The sequence below is a fragment of the Halichoerus grypus genome, chromosome 6 (assembly GCF_964656455.1).
Source record: "Halichoerus grypus chromosome 6, mHalGry1.hap1.1, whole genome shotgun sequence".
NCBI lineage: Eukaryota > Metazoa > Chordata > Mammalia > Carnivora > Phocidae > Halichoerus > Halichoerus grypus.
In genome coordinates, this window is record NC_135717.1 from 1,534,384 (window position 1) to 1,556,130 (window position 21,747).

Below are 21,747 nucleotides of genomic sequence, written 5' to 3' on the forward strand. Positions count from 1 at the left end.
AACGCAGGACCCACTGGCCCCGTGCACAGTAGCTGCTTCTCTGCACTTGAATCCCTCCCCTGCCACACAGTGAGCACACCTGCGTGACCCACAGGAGATCTGAGAAGGGGAACACTTCGTGTAAGGGGACTCAACGGTTCCTGCGGCACACGGCGCTGTCACCGAGTCGTGGCACGGGGTGACCCAGAGCCTCCCAGGTATGGCGGGCACGCACCACATCTGTGGCTGGTGTTTCTCCCTCTGTGATGGATCTTACAAGTGAAGGCTGTCCCTTCTGACCACGTCCACCGATTTCGCCACCCCAGCCCCTGCCCCGGAACCACCAATCCAGCACCCGTGACTTCAGCGTTTTCAGATTCCACATGGGAAACCATGCAGTATGTGTGCTTCTGACTTATTTCACTTGGCACAATGCCCTCCAGGTCCCCCCACGTTGTGACAAACGGCAGGATTTCCTTCTTTTTCATAGCTGAGCGATATTCCACTGTGCGCCTACGCCCTGTCTTCTCTGCCCCCCCCCCAACCCGCTGCCAGGCCCCTGGGCTGCTGTGAACAATGCTGCCTGAGAACATGGGGTGCACACACCTGTTCCACACGCGGATTCCGTCTCCTGTGGGTAAAAGCCCAAGGTGGGCTTGCCGGACGGTGCGGTGATCCCAGGTTTCAATTCCTTGGGGACCTCCATCCTGTCTCCTCCTTCCGTGGCTTTCACATGCCCCGTGAGCACTGTCCACACGGGAGCCCGTCGGGCTGGCCCATGAGGCTGCTTCAGCACGCGACACCCCTGCTTGTTCTGAAACGGGGACCCAGAGGGACTGAGCGCCTTCCCCAAGGTCACAGCGGAAGCTGCCCCTGCTCGTCTCTGCAGGAAAGCCCGAGCTCCCCCGTCAGGGACTGCAGCCTGGCCTCAGCCCCACTTACAGGCGTCCCACGCCCCGGCCACACGCAGCCCCTCCATCCAAGCCATGGACATGCCCTCCGGGGCAGGCGTGCCGTCTGCCTCTTGTTCCCGCTGCCCCCCTCCCCCCACCGCCTGCGGTCTGGACCCACGCCAGCAGCACTGACAGCACCTTCGTGCCCACTCCCCCAAATCCCACACGCGACTTCCACAAACTGAGCGCTCAGGCCCCAGCTCAGCCATGGGGGTGGCGCATGAGGGCATTTCACATGACTCCCCCGCAGGGATCACCTACAGAGCCAGGAGGCCGGGGGCAGCACCAGGGGCCTGTGTGCAGAGGTCGGCCAAGCCTGACGTGGGAAGCCCCTGGACCCAGGGCCCTGAGTGATGCCAAGGCTCTTAAGTGACAACACGGCAAGGAATGTGCCGGAGAAGCCATGGAATGGCAGGCTTTTCGTAGCTGAAATATGACCTGTCCCCTCAAAGCTTCATAAGCAGGAGGTCCCAGAGGCCAAGAGCATGAGGCACAACTCCTGGCATCCCCCAGGCGGACCATCGATCCCTGGGATGGGCCCACTCGGCCCACACAGTGTCGGGTTCGGGGCAGACGAGAGGTGTCTTTGCCCAGCAAGCTAGACACCCCACATCTGTGCCTGGAGAGCGTTTAGGGACAGAATCAGCCTCTCTCTTCCTGTCTTCAGCACTCAAGGGAATGTTTAAGTAACACGCTCCCACAGAAAACCTTAATTTGTGTTCCAGCGGACTCTGTCGAGCCAGACATCGGAAACTCGTCAGGCACAGGACGATTAGAGAGAGCCCGGCCCCACCCACGAGGCTGGGAACAAGAACATTCTGCCCAGGGTATCTGCACCCCAGAGACAGTTCTCATTCCAAACCACGGGTCACAGACCTGCCACCGTTTACCCTGTGCTCGCAGGTCACTGAAGGAAGAGAAGGCTGCCCCCACCCACAACCCAGGGCAGGACGGACCCTGACTGCAAGAGGGAGCTCAGGTCAGCACAGCCCCCAGCCCTGCCCCTCGCCAGGAGCACTGGGTCACTGGACGGCCATCCAGAAGGGCCCACACCTGGGCCCTCTGAGTCCCAAAGGGGAAGTCTCTGTTGTGACTCAAGAACCCCGCGAGCATCCCAGGATAAAAGCACAGCCTGAGAAAGCCGCCACGAGTCTGCTTTTGATGCACGGAGGCGGACGCTCTTCTGTGGGGGGTGGGGGGGACACCAGGCAACTCCACACAAGCCTGACCGGCCGACCACATAAACCACTGTGGTTAAGTGCCCTTCGCTGGGAAGCGATCTTGTCAACCATGGGTGCCTGGGGACCAGACACTCCAGCTGGACGTGGCAGGGATGGGCTGGTGGCTGCTGGCCGGGACAGCAGGCCTCCCGAGCAGGGCCAGCCTGGGCGCCCCCACCATGCCCCGTACCTTCGTCAGCAGCAGGACCCGCTTCTGGAGTCTCCGCGCCAGGGCCTCCTGCGTCTCCCGCTTCTTCCTCTCCTCCAGCAGCTGGCTGCTGACCTGGCGGACCTCCTCCTGAAGCTGCTGCAGGGCCTTCTCCAGCCCGCGGGCGCTGCAGGAGAAAGGAGAAAGGGCAGAGCGGTGAGGCCGGGCCCGCGGACGCCACCCCAGCCGTGGGCCCCCCCAGAACCAGGACACGCTCGTCACGCAGGTCCCGAAATAGAGCCGCACGTGCAAGCGGCACGCTGCCATTTCCTCACTGGTGAATAGCTACTTAGAGCTTTTCAGGAGTGTCTGGATTTCAAAGAGACACCCAGGGTGATCCCAGAACACGGCAGGCGGCGGGGGAGGGGGGAGCTCAACCCCACACACAATGGGAAAAATTGTCAGCAACACAGCGCTTTGGGAGAAAGCACTTCTGAATGGGCTAAATTACCAGTGAGCACTTCCATCCGGATCACACCAGCCAGATGTGCAGTTGGGCTGGGGGAGCCCCCACCGCCCCGAGCTGGAGCCCGCGCCCCCCACGCGGCCCAGCCGGCCGCCAGCAGGAACTCTGACACCCCGGTGGGCCAGGGCACCCCTCGGTGGCCGCTCATGACAGGCCACACCCCCGTACAGTGACCTTCCCTGAGGGTCCGCTTGGGCCAGCCCCCTCCAGGTCGACCCTTCGGACGGCCGGCCCCGCCCTCCCGACCGCCCAGGGGCTAACACCCAACTCCCTAGCATGGCCCTGAAGCAGCTTCAGAGCCTGGTCTTTGCCCCTCTTTCCCCCCAAATGCCCTTGGTCCCTCAGTCCTGCCTGGGGCCGCCCTCTGCTTCTGATGTGCTCCTGAACAGCCAACGGCAGCCAGTGTCCGGCACGAGCGGGAAGAGCCTCTGACTCCCAAGACCACACAGCCTCACGGTTCTACACCCGGGGGGGCCGTCCCCAGGGCCTGACGGAGGGGACGATGACCAGGGGAGCCCCCCGGGAAGGGAGCTCTGCAGAAAGGGAGGCGTACTGGGAAAGGACCCTCAGTAAGGAACTAAACCCTCAGGGCGGGGAAGGCGCCTCTTTCCAAAGGAAATCCGTACAATCTCAAAAGCCCCGGGAAGCGGAGTATCATTTGGACCGTGCCATCAGGGGACCGTGGAGCGCTCGCAGAGGTGGGCGGCGGGACCGCGCCGGGCTCGGGCTGAGGGCCGCGGAGGGCGCCCAGGGGCTCAGCCACACCGGGCCTCCGACCGCAGCCTTTCGGCTTCGACCGCTCGATCCGGAGAAAACCTTCATCTGCAGGAACGGCGGACAATGCTCATTTCTTCTCTCCCACACCTGAGCATGGGGTCTTGTTATTTAATTTACAGGTGAAGGTGAATCACACACTGCGAGAGCAGACGACGGCTGGGCCCCTGGCTCTCACTTGCTTTTGGCCGTCCGAGGTGTGACCCAGCTGCACACTTGACCAACCACACCTGCCCCCTCCAGGTGCTCCACGACCAGACCCGTAAAAACAGGCACCCCCGTTCACCTGAAACAGGCCTATTAAGAGGTTATCTTGAGTTTTCATTCCATCTAAACTCTTCATAGACCGACCTGATAATCAAGCACTGTGGCAGCAACGGCAGAATCACTGAACTCAGGTGGGCGGCTCGCAAGGGCTTGGAATCCGTGCTCCAACACGGGAGGCGAATGCGAATGGCCCCGTTCCCTCGTCTGTGCACGCCAGGGCAAGACCACGGCCAGCACGCCGTCCAAGCAAGCTGCTCAGAAGCTGCCCTGAGCACCGGCTTGCTGGGGACAGCCTTGGGGGAGTCTGCCAAGCCCCCCACCCCGCCGTGTGGCAGCGTGATGCCCTCACAGCCATGTGGGGGTCAGACAGGAGACCACCTCCCCAAGAGCAGGTGGCAGCCGGGAGGCAAGCCGGGGCACAGGACGCCTGTATCTTCATCAGCTGGCTGCCAGCTCACCGTACAGGCCCTTAAAGCACCAGCGGGCCTCAGCCCCCCGGTGTCCTACCAGAGCCCACAGCCCCGTCCTGACGTGTCCTAGAAACAAGCCTGTCAACTCAGAGGCAGCACCCCCGTGCATCTGGTGGCCCCCATGGGAAGGTGACTGGGCCTTTCATGGCTTTGGGGCTGAGCCCAGGTTAGCAAAGCCCTCGGGCCCAGGTAGAAAGAACACCTGCTTCTCCCAGTGGTAAGATGCTTTCCAGGAAACCAGGAAGGGAAGGAGTAACACCAGAGGACAGGCGACCCCACAGGGCCAGCTCGGGGCGGGCAGCCCTGCGCACAGCCGTGAGATGAGCTCCCCCCTCAGGGCTGTCAGCCCTGCACCCCAAGGCCTGCCCTGAGGCCTGACACGTGGTCTGCGCTCAACTGTTCCAAAGAAGAACGAAGGTAAAATCCCCCCGAGGGTACGACAGGGGGCACCACCGGACGCTCCCTGGAGGCTTGCCCAGCACCGTCAGTGGCCAGAGCCTCCCCCAGCAACAAGCTCTGTGGGCCCTGCACAAACCCAGGGAACGAGAGGCCCCGGCCAACCTCGGGGGGCTGCAGGCCGGCGGGGCGAGAGAAGGTGACACGAAGGGCTGTCGCCGCCTGTCAAGCCCTCGCCGAGCCAGAACGACAAAGCCCTGACATCACGGAACAGCCGCCGCAGGAAGCAGCTCTGTTCCCGGGGCTGCGGGCGCCGCTGAACCAGCGAGTCCGACCTCCACGGGGGCCCTGCTGGTGCAGCCTCCCCCCAGCACCCCCGCCGCAAAGCGGAGTGTGGGGAGGGGGCCTCGGGTCCGTGCACACAACTCAGCCACTGCCACGGGCACAGGACGACCGGGCGGCAAACACACACGCATGACTGGCACGTGAGGGAACGTCCAGGCACAGGCGTGCAGGGCAGGGCGTGGGGACCGAGGGCACGGCTCCGTCACACGGGAAGGGAGCAGGGGAGAGGGACCCCAACGTGGACAAGGAGGGGGCTCAAGGCAAAGGGTGTTTGAGCAGATGAGCAAATGGGAGACAGAAGTGCAGACCACCCTCCCCATTTAGCCACCCACCCAGCTGCAAAGGAAAGCAAAGCAGGGCCGGGGAGAAGGAGCCAGGAGGGGCTCGCTTCTGGATACAAACTCCACGGCGACAGTGAAACGGCTGGCGGCACATTCAGGCGGCCGGGCCCATGCGGGAATCCTGGCCTCGCAGGACAGAGGGTGAGGAACAGTGAGGCCCTCAGGAACCAAGAAGGCCCAGCCTCCCACAGGAGCATGGTTTTCTGACGTTTCCACGAATCCAGGCCAAAGTGCGCCAAAAGAGTTGTTCAAACCTCCAGCCAACAGATGGCCCTGCCCGCTTCCCCACATGCCGAGGGGCAGAAAGGGACCCTATGTGCGCACCGAGCCGAGGGCCCTGACCCACGACACCAGCGCCTGGACGGCCAACTCTTCCCGCCGGGATGTCCTCTCCAGTGAACCTCAGCCTTTCTGGGGAAGCAAAGAAGAAAAAACTCATAAAACATTAAACCGCTAGTTCCAACAGTAAGCTGAACTCTGGGGTCACTGGCATTTCCGCAAGCCTTTGGGAGTCCAAAACAAAGTGCTTAGTGCTTGAAGGAGAAGTCGGCATGCCCATCGATCAATGCCTTTTTGAGCTGACGTCTGATGAAGGAGACGCAGTCTGAGCTTCTGAGAACCATCTTGTCCTGTGGCCCCTTAACGTCATCCTTGCAGAAAAGTCCCTGCCTGAGAACATCTACTTTCAAGGAACAGAGGACACAGCTCACTCTGAAGCAGCAGGAGACATTTTAATGACCTTCTTGGAGACACGGCAGATGCAGACTCTGGCCCTGCATGACCTCTGCACAACCACCCCCACCCCCGGCTGTCTGCGTTCTCCCAGAGAAGAGCATCGGCCACCCCCACCCCACCCCACCCCACCCCCTGTGTGCAGAAGGCCCAAGGACTGGCCACCGCCTCTGGGAAGGACCCAGACAGGGCGGTACTGTGATGCAGGAAGGACAGTCATCCCCCGGAGCTCCGCACCTGGTGTGGGACCAGGGCCTCGCGCCAAGTCCTGCCTGGCTCGTAAACACGGAGTGCGCAAATGCCATTGCCAGACTCGAGCTCAAAACGACGACTCCGAGCCGAGCAAACCTTTAACCAGCGCACTCGGACAAGGTGTTGGCACGTAGTGCGGGATTATGCTGACCACTGCCCAAGAACGTTAACTGCACGGCACAAGCTAACCCACGGGGGTCTCCAACAGGGGAAGGGACAAATAGGGCAACACGTGCACACTGACTTCTAGCAAGTACACTTTTGTGCAAAACTAAAAAAACATTAACAGGGCGCCTGGGTGGCTCAGTCGGTTAAGCGACTGCCTTCGGCTCAGGTCATGATCCTGGAGCCCCGGGATCGAGTCCCGCATCGGGCTCCCTGCTCAGCGGGGAGTCTGCTTCTCCCTCTGACCCTCCTCCCTCTCGTGTTCTCTGTCTCTCATCCTCTCTCTTGCAAATAAATAAATAAAATCTTTAAAAAAAAAAAAAAAACATTAACAGAATTTTATTCACACTTTTGCAAAATCCCTCAAGCGTCCTCCTTAGGGCTCTCGGAAATGTAGCTCAAACCGCTAACTTCTCCAATTTAACACATGGGAAAAATCCAGCCCCCAGCGGCTCACTCACTCACAGGAGGGCCTGTGCACCCGACAGGGCCACTGCCCAGGCCAAACCACCCTCAAGCAGGTGACCCCGTTCTCTGTCTAGGGTATTCGGGCTCCCAGGCTGAGTCAGGATGGAGGGACACACACAGGTCTAGCCCCAGACAGCACAGGCAAGCTCCTGGCTCCATCGAGGCTCAGCAGGGAATGTTGAAAGGTTGAACATTCTAGAAGTCTGTCTGTCCAGCAGAAAGAACGGGCAAGCCGTAGAATGGACAGGTCAGGGCTAAGGGCCAAGGAGTGGACAGCAGGTCAGAACTAGCTGATCCGACACAGGGAGGTGTAACTCGTGCAGGTCAGGTGCTGCTCCTGGGCACAGGACACCCGCCCTGTGTGACACTAGGCTTGGAGGACACGGCCAGACTCTCAGCTGATATGGGGTCACCAGCAGCTGGATGGCTCAGGGCTGCCAGGACGCAGGGCAGGAGGGCACCCAGCCGGAGGGATAGGGAGGGTGCACAGAGCCCTGGAGGGGCCAAACTCCAGCCAACCCAGAGCACAGCGAGGGGGCAGCATGGGGCCAAAGGGGGGGGGAGACCCCACCACCTGGGTGAGGAGGGCCCGGTGGGGACCAGGCACAGAGAAGGGGGCAAGGCAGCTGGCCTCCAGGATCAAGGGGCCGTGCAGGCTTCAGGGGGTCTTAGTGACAGGGAAGACTTCTCAGAGCCATCCCCAGGTGGAGGGCTGCTTGGTGAGGGTCAGCCTCCAGCCAGAGGGGCTGCATCGCTGGCCACCGGGTCCTGTGCCACATGGATTCCCCTGTGGACTTCGGGTTTCCTTCTGGAAGGTGCAGCCGGGGAGGTGAAAGAGATCAGCACATGTTCAACAGAACACAGACAAGCAACAGGTCCCATGCTAAGCGGGCTGATGAGGTCCCCACGCCTCAGCCCCTTCCCACTCCTACCAGTCCCCCTGCCTGTGCCACCCGGGTCGCAGCGCACAGTGGGCACACAGCCTGGAACGCTCTCCCACCTCCCGTGACCATATCACAGCCTCAATGTGACGCCCATCAGACCACCAGCTTCCCTCCCGTCTTACTTCAGATCTTTATTGTTTGTGCTCATGTCACAATTTCTATACTCACGTGTTTTCCGCTTAGCATCTCCGTCCCCAACCATGTTCTTCCAGGCCGGGGAGGCATGTACTCACCACCCCACACCCAAGTGCAAGCACGAGGCCTTCAAACGCCCGCCTTGCAGTTCCGAAGGACGGCAAGCCTCCATCCCCAGTCTGGCCCCTGGAGTTCAAGATGGCCCGGGGCTCCTGGACTGGCCAAGAATGAGAGGAGAACGGGTATCTGGGCCTCAGGAAAGGGTGGGAACGGCCCAGCTGGTGGTGGCTCAGGCAAGTGTGCAGCGAGGGCTCCCAGGAGTGAAGAGCAGAGGGACACAGATGGGTTTTGGGAGACCTGACCGCTAGGAGGGGAGGGCAGGAGGCGCGGGAGGACCCTGTTCAAGGCCAGGCTGAGGAGTGCTCGCCCTGCCCCGGTCTGGAGGAACCTACCAGCGGCACACACCACACGCACTCTGAGATGGAACGCCTTGAGTGACCCCGGCAGACCCGTCCAGCGGGGCAGCATGCCCAGCACGGCGCACACATCCTGCAGCCGCAAGACACGCGTGCCCCGCCACGTTTCCGGGAACGTGGCAGGGGGCCACGCAGCAGCTCGGGAAGGCGGGGATGCAGAAACGCTCTCCCAGAGGCAGTCCTGTGCCGTAGGCGGCTTCTACTCCCGATTCCCTGCCAAGTGAGGCTCTGGCCACCACAGGGGTCCGGAGCGCCTGCCTGGAAGCCATTCCAATGCACACAGCCCACTGCCAATCCCAGAGCACCCACGAGAGCGGGACGCTAACCATGGCTTCCAGAGAGCCCTGGATTCCCCTGCTGGAGAGATCCAAGACAGCCGGTGGGAGCCCGCTCAGCATCTGACTGGTCGGGTGCTCCCAGCAAGCCCGACCTTCCATTTCCTCCCCAGTAAAAAGGAAGCCACTGACCTCTGCCCTGCCCTGCCTAACGGGCAGAACCTAAGGAGACACAGGTGCAAAGCAAGCGTGAACTCCCCTGCCGTGCGCCTTCCTTCACGGGGGGGTCGGGGGGGGGCGCTCGGGCAGGTCTCCCTCCTGCCGAATATTCAGCCGGGGTGGAGAGCCGTGGTGCGGCCTTGTCCAGTGCTGGGAAAGGCCTCTCTGACAGACCCCGGCTGAGATTCGCACCACGATGCGCTTTCCGAAGCTGCGCGCGGAACACAGGGTGAAAGCGGAGGAGGTCAGCAGCCAGGGTCTCCACAGAAGTCGGAACTCAGACAGGCCGCCCGGCACGCGACGGGCCGTGTGAGCAGAGGACACCGCTGCACGCCTGGTCCTGCTGACTCACAGGAATCCCAGGAGAGGGCCCTAGCCTCCTGGTGAGGGAATGGGCCAGCCCGGAGCCCCGTGTGCACGGGGGCGCCCTCCCACCGTGGGGCCAGCTTTGCCCGCACAGGGAGGGCAGGTCTCGGGGACAGCAGCGTGACCACAGGCTCTGTCAGTCTTGCCGCGTCCTAGCTGTGGCATGACGTGTGCCACGGGCAGGGGGAAGGAAGGGAGAAGAGGACAGAGGTGGGCGGCACCTCCTCTGGGGGTCCTGCTCAGGCTCACCGGCGGGGCTGCCTGGGCGAGGGAGCAGTGAGCCTCACCCCGGCGCCCCCCGATGCCTGGGCCGGGTGGCACGCAGCTGTCTTTATGCATGCCATCTGATTCCCATCCTAAATACCTCCAAGTGTCGTTACACGTTTCTCTGAAAAATAAAAATACAAACCCAAACAACAGAAACGAACCAGAGGAGGAGGAATGGGAAGAATCCATTCAGAGGAGGGGCAGGTGGTACGGGCCAGGCGTCCGCAGCCCGGCCCCCGACCGCGTGCCCCGGCACCGCCTTGGATGAGCCTGCGGATGGCCGGGTCCGCGCCATACACACTCCTGACTGACCTTGAGATGTGGAAGGAGAATTACCCTCGCAGTCTCAATTCAATCCCACCATGATGAATAATCTGATTTAGCTGATCCGTTCCCAGCCTGCGAACACACAGGTGGGGCTGCCTCCAAATCGCAGGTGCAGGGAGCCCATGTGAGGTGAGCCCTGCGTCCCCCAGTGCTGGTGCACCAGGCACACGGCAGAATGAGCTCGCCACCCACCCAGGCCACCGAGACTCAGCAGGTGAGGACTCGGCAGAGGCAGAGGGCACTCGGACCCTCACGTCCTCCAGGGCCACGGCCACACCCCCTGGAGCTGCCGACTGCATCCCTGAGGATGAGGGTCTGTGCACAGCCCCAGGCATAACACAGGGAGTCACACAAGGAGCCGGGAGCAGGGCCGGGCGGGGAGCCCATCCAAAGGTGCCATGCTCCTCTCCTACCTGTGCTCAGCTAACCATCCATCCCCTGCTTCTGGTACAGCTACACCTGCTCATTCATGTGACGTCTGCGGCCGCTTTCATGTAACCGATTCTGTGGCCCGAAAGGGCAAAAGCCATTGACTACCTGACCCCCTGTGGACACCGGTTCCCTGCCCTCCACCACGAGTGCCAGACTGAAGGCCTGGAAAGGCCTGAGGAAGGGAGGCAGACAGACCCAGCCAAGGCGCTCCCCGCCAACGTGCTGAGGGCCATGGGCACACCTGCCGGCTTGGCGGGCCCGGGGCCGTGTGCATGTGGCATCCGTTCCTTTCCAAAGAGATGACCCCTGAATGCACCGTCCCTCATGACTGGCACCTGCTTGCCCACTTCCATACCTTCCTGTAAGACCCCCAGATTCTCTCATCTGCACAGGACCAGAGCAGCTCCAGTCTGAGGCCACGGCCACCACGCCCCATGTGACGGCGACCACTGGAGATGTGTCCGGGGCAGCTCCGAAGGCGGGCTGCATGAGCACTGGGGCTCCGCGGAGGAGCGGACCTGGGTGTCCTCCCACCTCCCACGGACTGAAGGGGGTGGGGGATGCAGCCACCCTAGAAGGGGCTCCCACCCAGCCTCTCCCAAGTTTCCAAGGGAGGGCAGGAGGCCAACAGAGGCCCGGCCGAGGCGGGAGGCATCGAGGTGGGAGAGGAGGTGGCAGATGAGCCCGCAGAATCTCCCCCACATCTGTGTCTGGCGCCAGCCACCGGCCCATTAGCAGCTCCGCGGCGGAGGCACCCGACGTGCAAGGATCGATGGACCGCCGCGGTCCGGCTCACGCGGCACAGCCCACAACGAGCACCTGCGCACAAGCGCTGTCCTTCCAGACGCCCGGCGGTGCCTGATTAATAAAGCCATCCTGCCTGTTCACTTTCCCATCGATTTTGTTGTCCTCGACCCAAAGCACAAGTCAATACCCAGTTAGGTGTGGCCCCTTTGTGGGGACAGCCGCTGTCCCCCCCACGCCAGGGAGGAGCCCCCACCAGGGGTGCAGGACACGGGGGCCGCGTGGGAGCATGCTGGGGAGGAGCGCTCCCTCCCCGGGGCGACTTCCAGCTGCCCGTGGCTGCAAGCTCTCTAAGGGCTGGCACCCCACTAACAAACATCTCTGAAGCATTTCCCATGCCGAACAACAGAAGCGAAAGGAGGAAATCATTAGTTTCTCTTCTACGATTTTTTTGGTGAAGCTGAGACGGGAGAGGCGTCTGCTCACCCATCACCGTGTCAACACAGCAGCTCACTTACTAACCCCACTTCCTGCGCAGCCCAAGGCTCGGGGGCCTGGAGAGCTGACACTTGAGAAACGCCAGCTCCAAGCAGTTTATTTCCTCTTGAACTTTAACAACCGACTGAGACAGAAATGACCTTTAGAAGGAAGGGCTAGCGCCTGTCGGGGCTGCGGGGGCACGGCTATGCTCCGCGGCAGGAGGGGCGCTGGGCAGGCTCCGCGTGCGGAAGCCACTGCCTCGGGGCCACGCCTCTGTGGGGGGCCAGGGGCCCGGGCAGAAGGGCTCCCAGCTCTCCCGCCGAGGCAGGCTGGCGTGGGGGCTCCAGGCACACCCGGATGACCGCCTGCATCGTGTTCCCTGGGGCCAACAGGCACGTGGGACCACAGCCAGCTTCAGACCTGACCGAGGACACGAAGACTCCCCGACACACTGCGGTGAGCCCTGCACATCACCTTGCAATCTGTGCACCTGAGGCGGGTCTGAACGAACGGTGCCGGGAGGGCGGCGGTCACGGGGTGGCGGTGGACATTCAGCTTTATTCCCCAGACCGGACAAGACGGTTCCAAGTTTGGAAGTGTCTGAATCGATAGTGTAGAAAAACAAAGGCCTGCTGTAATTACAAATACTTTGCTAATTTTCTGAAATCCCTGGAGGAGAAAAGGAGCCTGGCCAACGGAGAGGACAGTCATGGAGTGCCAGGCATGCCATGTGGCCCCACTGCCACGCTCAGGAGAGGAACCAGTGACCTGCAGGTGGTGAGCGCCCACAACACCCACCGGGCAGGGCGGCACAGGGACACCCAGCAGCCCATCCACCAGAGCAGATCCCAGAGGCGAGCACCAAGAACAGCCAGCCTCCCAGGCCATCCCTGCCGTGCCCCCAAACCTCCCCGAGGCTTCCACGGCCAGGTCCCAGGGAGCACCGTCAGGCAGGAAGGAAGGAGGCGGCAGACAGGACAGAGGCAAGGGTGTGATCTCAACAAGGGAACCGGCCTGCTGCGGCCCACCTTTCTTCCCTCCGGAGACAGGGACATAGCCCTGAGCCTGCAGGAGGCACGATCACTGGCCCCAAGACAGCCACAGACTCACTGTTCACGAAGCTGACAAATCAGTGCACACTGAGTGTCAGGCACCAGCCTGGGGAGAGCAGACATGGGGGGACAGCCCTTAAGGAGCTCACGGGCAAGACAGAGGGCATGATGGCTCTGAGGAGAGACGTCTTACCAGCAGAGGCCAAGAGGACAGGCAAAAGGACTTAAAATCCCATAAAACGCCCCAAGGCCCAGCCTTGCTTTTGCCCACTAAGGCTCCAGCAACCACCTACATACAGAAACCAATGACCAGATGATCCCCACACTGTGTCCCGTGGCCCCAAGTTCATCATGGCCATGCTCCCACACATCAGACACGAAGACCTGGTGACTAGAAGCCCGTGTCCCCCAAAGTGACCCCTTCACGGCCAATCACACAACCGGCAAACTCCAGGGAGCAATGGCGAGTGGGTGCCCCCGCTGCAGCACCCCATTCTGACACCAGGGGATGCAGCCCCAGGAGCCTGAGTCACGGCCCTGTGCCCACCAAGGAGTGATGAGCACCGAGTTCAGACTGCCCCGAGGTCCCAGTGAGCTCTCGTCTACTCCAGCACCGAGCACACTCCAGGAGCGCCCTCCACATGCCTGCCCCTCGTCCTCAAACCGCCAGGGGCCAAGGACCTGCCCCGTGCTGCGCATCTGTGTTGTGCATCCCCCCGACCCCACTTACACAGAGAGGGGGGCATCTGCTCAATGAGCCTCTCAGTCACTAACACTACAAAACCATTTGTAAAATAACCGACTTGCTTTTTGAGATAAAAATCTACACAAAAGGAAGTTCACCATTTTAACCGTGTTAAAGTGAACAATTCAGGAGTTTTTAGTATATTTGCAATGCTGTGCAAACATAACATGAATTCAAGAAGACTTCTTCACCCCAAGCCCATGGGCGGCCCCTCCCCAGCCCCAGTGCCCATAACCTGCTGTCTGTGTCTGTGCGTTCACCCAGTGTGGACGTTCCATCCTGTGGAATCGTGCACACGGGCCCCTTTCACTGAGCACCACGGGTTCAGGTCCGTCCTTACAGTACGTCCACAGGACAGGTGCACCATGCCTGGCTTAGGGGCACGTCACTTGGCAGACATTTGGGTTCTGTCCGCCTTCTGGCTCCTGTGAGCAGCACCACTCTGAGCACTCCAGGGCAGGTTTTCGGGTGAACATTCAATCCCCTCGGGAACAGCCCTACATGGACATGCGGGACATGCCCGAGGACCCGTCAGACTGGTTCCCACAGCGGCCGCACCCCTCGCATCCCGCCTACGGTCTGTGAGGCTTCCCTTTCCCCACAGCCTCAACCGACGCTGGTTACTTTCCATTTTCTTACGTTCACATTCTAGAGACGTTACGTGTCAGGACGCACGATTAGAGAAGTTCACTGTGCCAGGAGCTACGTCACCCTCCCCCAGCTGCCGGTCGTCCCAGCAGGTGTGAAGTGGCGTCTCACAGTCGTTTCAACGCTCTTCATGGGACCGTTGTGCATCTGTAGAAACGTCTACTTAAGTTCTTTGCCCTTTGTGTTTGCAGTAAAATATACATAGCATACGTTTTAACCACTGCTAAGTACATACTCCCGGGGCATTGAGCACATAACGCTTGTGCACCCGCCACCACCCGTCTCCAGAATGTTCCATCTTCCCACACTCAGACCCTGTCCCCATGGAACACTGACCCCTCCCTTCCCCCAGTCCCACCATCTACTGTCTGAGTTTGAAGACACGATTCCAGGGACCTCATACGAACAGGATCCTACAGCGTCTGTCTTGTGTCCGGCTTCTTCCACTGAGCACCATGTCCTCAAGGCTCATCCACGCCGGAGCAGGCACCAGAATTCCCTTCCTTTTAAAGGCTGAGTGATAACCACACTGTCTGGACACACCCCTTTCTTTAAATTAGTTAATCAATTCACCTGCTGACGGGCCGGTGGGCTGCTTCCCGCTGTGGACCACCGCGAACACTGCGCTTACGGGCATGGCTGTGCAAGCGTCTGCTCGAGCCACCGCGTCTTCCACGGCTCCCGCACCACGTTACACGGAACGGTTGCCATTTCTCTACTTCCTCGCCAATGCTTGCTGTATTCTGGTTTTTTGATAGTTGCCACCCTAACCACATCGCATACGGGCCGTCTGCATGTCATCTGCGGAGGGATGTCTGTTCAGGCCCCTTGTCCATTTTTAAATTGAGCTGTGAGAATTCTTTATACGTTCCGGATGGTAGATCCTCATCAAATACACGACGTGCAAGTCTCTTCTCCCATTCTGTGGGCTGACTTTTCACTTCCCTAACAGTGTCCTTTGACCCATTAAGTGTTTAATCTCGATGACACACTCTGTGCTTCTGGCATCGTATTTAAGAAGCCACTCCCTAGTCCAAGGTCACAAAGCCTCAGGACACCAGTGTTTCTTCCAAGAGTTTGAAGTGTGAGCTCTTGCATTCAGCTCTATGACCCACCCGAGTCACTGTGTGCGCGCTAAGGCAGGGGCCCAAGTGCGTGCTTCTGAAATAGCGCACCATAAGATGAGGTAGAAAGGGACTCCTCCCCTTCCGCGTTTTGGAATAGTTTGAGAGAGATCAGTGTAAGTTCCTTCTTTAAACGTAAGGTACAATTCTCCAATGAGGCCATCTGGTCCTGGGACTTTATTTGCTGGAAATACTCTGGTTGCTGATTACTAATCACATAGGCCCATTTGTAGTTCTCACGTCTTCGATCCGTTCTGGCGCTGTGTGTTCCACCGAGACGGGTTCCACCGAGACGGTCTAACGTGTGGGCGCACGACCCTCCATGATGCTCTCACAGGCCTTTCTTCCTCCATGGAGCCCGTAACGATGTCCCCACTCCCACTGCTGCTTTGCTGACACTTCTCTCCCATTTGCTCAGTCACTCCAGCTAAAGGTTTGTCCGTTTTATTCGTTTTTTTCAAATAAATAACTTTCTATTTGTTCTTTTCTTTGTCCTCTCTTCCATTCATCTCTAATTTTTATTATTTCCCTCCTACTTCCTGTAGATTTAGTTTGCTCATCTTCTTCCAGCTTGCTAAGGTGGAAAGCTATCGATTTGAGATCTTTTTTTAACGCAGGCCTTTAGAGCTGTAAGTCTCCCTGTGAGCACTGCGTGTGCTGCGTGCACATCCCACTCATCCCGTGGTCATTTCTAATTTCCCGTGTTTCTCCTTCGACCCATCGGTATTAGGGAGTGTGTGGTTTCATGTCCACCTGTCTGTCGATTTTCCAAATTTCCTTCTGTCGCTGACTTCTAACATTCATCCCTTTGTGGTAGGAGAACATACTTTGTGTGACTCTGAACGTTTTAAACAAGGCTCACTTGGTGGCATAACTTGCGGGCTACCCTGCGGAACACCCCGTGGAAGCTGGAGAGGATGCGGGTTCTGCCGTCAGACGGTGCACCAGAGACGCCCCCAGCCTCAACCTCCTCACCCACAAATGGGATAAAAACCCCGACCTCATGAGCTTCTTACACCAATTCAAGGAGGGGAGGCCCATCAGGTAAGTGAATACGTGGGCACAGAAGCAAGGCAACATTCAAGGTAAGCTCACAGGACACCAGGGCCTAGTCCTTCCTCATTAGGCACGCTGGCTCGCCGTGCCGATGCCAGGGTGACGCTGTGATCTACCATGAAGTCTAACACGGAACCTCAGTGGCAGGTGGGGGGCAACAGACCCACAGCACAGGCACGGGAGGAGGCTCAGGGCCCCGCCTCCCCGCGGACGGACTAGGCCCAGAGACCACGGGGGGCAGGACCTCCGGTGCTTCTGGGAGGACGCGGCAGGCTCGGTCCTTGCTCCCCCCGGCAGCCTGCAAACACGGACCAGGAGCCACACACTGAAGGCCGAGGGCTTGTCTCGGTGAGTCATCCTGCCTCCCGAAGAGCCCCCTTCCTGTGTGCGCATCACCAGCGCCTTTCAGGATAAGAACCCCGCTCAGCAGTCCCACAGCAAGAGGAGGAAGCAGGCTGGTGACAAAGAAAAGTGCTTCCCTTCACACAATCTCTTCACAGGAAATGGATTTCAAAGTGGCCATCTGTCTACGAGATTAGCATCCCAAAGCTACACAACGACACAAGCAAGGAGCGGGCTCTGGCTGAGCCCAAACTTCATCACGGTAGTAGAAAAAGTCCCATTTAAATGATAATAGTGTGAGGTGCTTATGGAGCATTTTTCCGGAAAGAAGATCCCAACTGCACCTCACTGCTTCCTGGCAGAGCAAGGACTAACGGGCGGGCCCAGGGGGCTGGAGCACGCCGGCTCCTCTCCCTGCAGGCCCCTGTCCTGTACCTAGCCAGGCTGAGTCACTGAGAACAGGACAGCAAGCTGGGGCACCCTCAGGAGGTGACGGCTTGCTCAGGCTGAGCCCCAGTCTGCTTGGGGCACACCCGCCTGAGGGAGACCTCACCTGCCTGCAGCCTCTCTTCCACGGCCTCTCCCTCCCCCGGCCGCCGCCACAGCCGTCCACTCCTTTAGACGCCCCTTTCCTTCCCCACTGCTCTCTCCCTCGCCTCTCCCGCTGTGTCTGCCACCCAGCCCAGCTAGACCCAGCTCCCTAGTTCCCACAGCATCTCAGCACAGCACGCAGTGGGCCCCTTCCTCCATCCCCACCAGACGGTGAGCTGCGGGAGGGCAACACCATGCACGGCACCCAGCACCTAGGAGGTGGTCAGCAGAACATCTTGAACTAATGAAGGGCAGACAAGGAGTTCAGTGCACCCCAGGGCCGGGCGATGTGGGGGGGGGGGTGCAGCAGGGGAGTGCCACGTGCTTGCCGGGCATCTGCCAGCACAGGCCCAGGAACGCTGCAGGCAGACGCCGCACGCGGCCACAGGAACCAAAGCCAGGCGCGTCCTCATGCTCAAAACAAGGAAACGGGACTGAAAACTCCTAAACCAGAGGCGCCCGGCGTCGAGAAAATACTGGCTGTCCACAGAATCTTGTTAGGACAACCAGAATCTCTGGAACACACAGTGAGAGCCCACTGCTCCGATCACAAGACGGCCTCGGCGGTCAGGGGTTCTAGACACAAGAACCAGAGCCATGAGAGAACACACCGCGGAGACCGTTAAAGACAGAGGAAAGAGGACGTCCCCTCTGCACTCACTCAGAAACAAAAACAAAACAGAAACGCTGAAAGAAAAGGCTCATGGACTCAACTAGATGACAATTAAAAATTAATGTCTGCAGGAAAATATCACGAGCAAGTAGAGGGAAATGTGTAACTGGGAAACCATATTTCCAGACAAAGGGCTAATTTCCTCGAGCTATTAAAAGCTCCTCTAAAAATTAATTTTTAAGAAAACAGAAAAACAGGACAAAGGTCATGAGCAAATAAGGTGAAAAATACGTAAGTCACGTCTCTGTTGAGAGCACCTGACAAAGGACGACAGCCGATGGGTCGGCAAGCGCTCGAGAAGGGGCGGGGCGTGCGGGGTGACGAGGAAAAGGCGCGGGAGCAGCCCGGGCAGCCACCCCGGCCTCCGCGGCACCGACACGACCCAGCCCGGCGGCCGATGCTGCGCGGAGCACACGCCAGCACACGCCACGTCCTGGGCCAAGGCTGCGCTCAGACAGACCCGCACAGAAACACTGCCCACGCATGTTCCAAGCACGCAGGGACCGACAAGCCACGGGGACCCCGCCAGAACCTCGCCGGGCAGCAAGGGGGACCGCACCCACCCAGCAGCCGGGGGCAGGGCAGGCACTGGCGGGGAGGGCGCGCGGGGAACCCGACTTCCCGAGACGAGTGTGCTCGAGGGCAAGTGCTGGGTCGTACGTGGGTGTCAGCATTTGACTGATGTGAGGACACCTCGATAAGGCGCTATTCAAGAGGAAATGCCGACACACCGTGTTCCCCTAACGCCAGACATCAGACAGCTGCGACCAGGCCGCAGGAAGGGGGCGTCCTCATTGCGCGGGAGGGCTCTTCCCTGTAGCCCGGCCTGAGACGTGGGCAGCTCGAGCTCCATGGGAGTCCGACGCCCATGCTGGAGGGCGCAGCCAGAGGCCTGCTTCCTGAGACTCCGCCAGGGGTGTGGCAAGTACACTCCCAAGGCCTGCCCCACAGAGCTGTATCCAGCCAGGACACCTGCCAGGGAGGAAGGGAGTCCCGAAATGCACCAAACCCAAAGGCAGGAGGAAGGGGATGAAGCCGGCCCTCGGGAAAGGATCACAAGCAGTAATTACAAAGCTTCACCTGGGCCTCAGCCTCAGAACTAACCAAGTCCCGGTCACACGGGGACTAAAGACAAGAGCTGCCAGAGTCCCTCTAATTAGAGACTCCAGACAATCACTCAGTCGGTGACAAGGAGCAGGACAAGGACAGAACAGGAGATGGCCAGAGACGAATGCACACAGCAGGGGCACCGCCCACCCCCTCCCACGGGCCCGGGAGATGCCTCAAAGGGGACGGACCGCGCCCCCCAACCGCTCTGCTCCTCTCAGGCTGAAAGAGAAGGTGGCAGAGGAATGGGGTGCCCTGAGCCAGGGCAAGGAGCAGCTAGGAACACTGAGGTCACAGACGAGCTAAAGCATGGAGCCTTAGAGGAAACAAGACTGCCGGGAATTTGAGATGAGTGGGGCCAAGATGGTGACCACGCATCTGGAAACAGGACTTCCAAGTTCACCCCAGTTCCTCCCTCTGCAAGTCTACACACGGGGCTGGGGCGCACAGGAGCTGGGACCATTCCATGCCGGGGCCACGAGGGCGGAGGCTCCACGGTCTGTCTCGGCCCACAGCACTGAACGTGAGCAGAACAGCAGGACGTGGGGACCCAAGTAAAGCACCAGCACCGCGCACGGAGTCCTGCCCACGCTGAGCACAGGGTGCTGTCCCACAGGCCTGGGGCGGGGTTAGCACAAGTGTGCCCCTCAAGGAGAAGGGTCTGATGAAAACCGTCCAACCAGCGCGGCACAAACAGACTGGGGTCAGAAACCTGGCTGCCGCGGGAGGGGTGGTGCGGATGCCCAGCAGGTGCTGACAGAGAACGTCCTGCCAAGCAAGGGACCTCGGCCGTGCTGACGTGGGTCATTCCTATTCCTATTTCCCACGTGAACCTCTGAGAGCACGAGTTCCTGGCCGAGTCACACGGCGCATGAGGGATGGAGCCGGACCTGCGCCCACCCAGGGCTGCAGGTTCCCATCGGCCTCCCGTCACTGCTGAACAAGCACCAGGACTCCCGCACACTAAAATGGCACAGACGTGTTGTCTTATGGGACACCGTGCGATCTTTCCCTGCTAAGGACTCCTCCCAGGGAAACGGTCAGTGATGCAAACAGAGGTTTGGGGACGTGCGTATCAACCAGAGTGCTGTTTAGAAAATGGACAAAATGAAAAAAGTATCTAACAAGTTTGGGTCAATAAAGCATTCGTAAAGAAAGTTTACAGCCAAAAGTTAGGTTTTAAAAGAATATCTACCATAGAAAATGCTAACAAGGGGCATCTGGGTGGCTCAGTCGGTTAAGCGTCTGCCTTCGGCTCAGGTCGTGATCCCAGGGTCCTGGGATCGAGCCCCACATCAGGCTCCCTGCTCTGCGGGGAGCCTGCTTCTCCCTCTCCCACTCCCCCTGCTTGTGTTCCCTCTCTCGCTGTGTCAAATAAATAAACAAATAAATAAATAAAAAGAAAATGCTCATGAGATTAAACAAAATAAGAAAACCCAAACCACGCACCTCACAAGGTATTACATTTTCCTAAAAACATCAGGAAAACAGCTTTTCTATATGAGGAAGGGTCTCAGCCAACACATTCACCGTGGTTTCACTGGACGGAGGACTGTAGGAAACCTTTATTCTCAGCTGTCCTGGTTTTGTTTGGCTTTGTTTTTGTCAAATGCTGTAAATGAAGATAGATTCCTTTTGTAATCACAATCCAAAAAAGTTACTCAAATGAAGGGCTGACATCACTCTGGCCTCCCTCCCTCCCTCCCAGCACGTGGGCAAGGCAGATCCAGCACACCTGGGGGAGAACCAGCCCCGCCGCCGGCGCGTCTACAACCCACGGCACGCACACAGGGGCCGTAGACGCCGGGCTCCGGCCAGCCAGAGGAGCCGGGATGAGGTGGCCGGGAAAACTCAGGAGTGCTGACCGGGGCCGGCGGGGCTGGGGAGGCGCTCCCCTGAGAAGAGCGCAGCCAGCTGGGAAGGCGCGGGACGGCAATGTCAGGACGCCGTCTGAACGCACCGAAACTGCTCCCAAGGACGGGAAAACTGGAGAGACAAGCGGTACAAAGGAAACCATCACAGAAGGGGAAGAGCCACCCACCCCAGAAAGGATGACCCCTGACGTGGGGGCTCGGGGGGTGGCGGCAAGCAGGGAGACGGCGAAGACGGGGAGGAAGTCACAGGCAGGGCTGGGGAACCACGGCGGGCTCCGGGGGCCGCTACACAGACTGTTCAGCTCCCCCTCAGACAGGAAGCCGTTCCAGGGTTCCAGCAGAGCCCGCCGTGACCTACATTTTTACAGCCGCGTGAACGCTGCTGGTGTGCGGGCGAGGGCATCCTCGGGGCATAGCCAGGGGCGTCACGAGAAGGCCAGCGGTCAGCGTGACAGTGACAGCAACAGAGGGGTTCAGTCCCAGACACTCTGAGATCCGGCAGATCCGGCCTCGCTGCCATTCCCCACAGCACGCCTACCTGGCAGCCGGGCTGGTCCCACGATGTGCCTTTTCGGCTCCTGCCCTGCCCCCCCAGCGCCTGACGCACTGACCTCGGCAGCCCCCACAGTGGGGCCTGACTGTGCCCTGGCTCAGTCCCCGCTGCCCACAGACCACAGACTCCACTCCTCTCGCCCCCTCGTCGGCCCAGTGCGAAGTCCAGCATCAGTGGCGAGAACCACTCCTTGCACTCGGCTGCACCTCTGCCCCCTCCCGACTGCACCGCAGGGGCTGACGACGCATCTGTCGCACCCCCGCAGCAGCACCGATGAGCAT

The 21,747-nt window shown here is 59.9% G+C and overlaps 1 protein-coding gene across 7 annotated transcripts in view; it reads right to left on the reverse strand.

Annotated features, from left to right (window-relative positions):
- MAD1L1 (mitotic arrest deficient 1 like 1) overlaps window positions 1–21,747 on the reverse strand; it is a 319,758-nt gene that overhangs the window by 187,448 nt on the left and 110,563 nt on the right. For all 7 annotated transcript variants that reach the window (XM_036074189.2, XM_036074187.2, XM_036074183.2 and 4 more), the window contains one exon: window positions 2,343–2,487. In XM_036074189.2, the coding sequence (XP_035930082.1) occupies window positions 2,343–2,487 (145 nt within the window). The remainder of the gene's footprint in view (window positions 1–2,342; window positions 2,488–21,747) is intronic.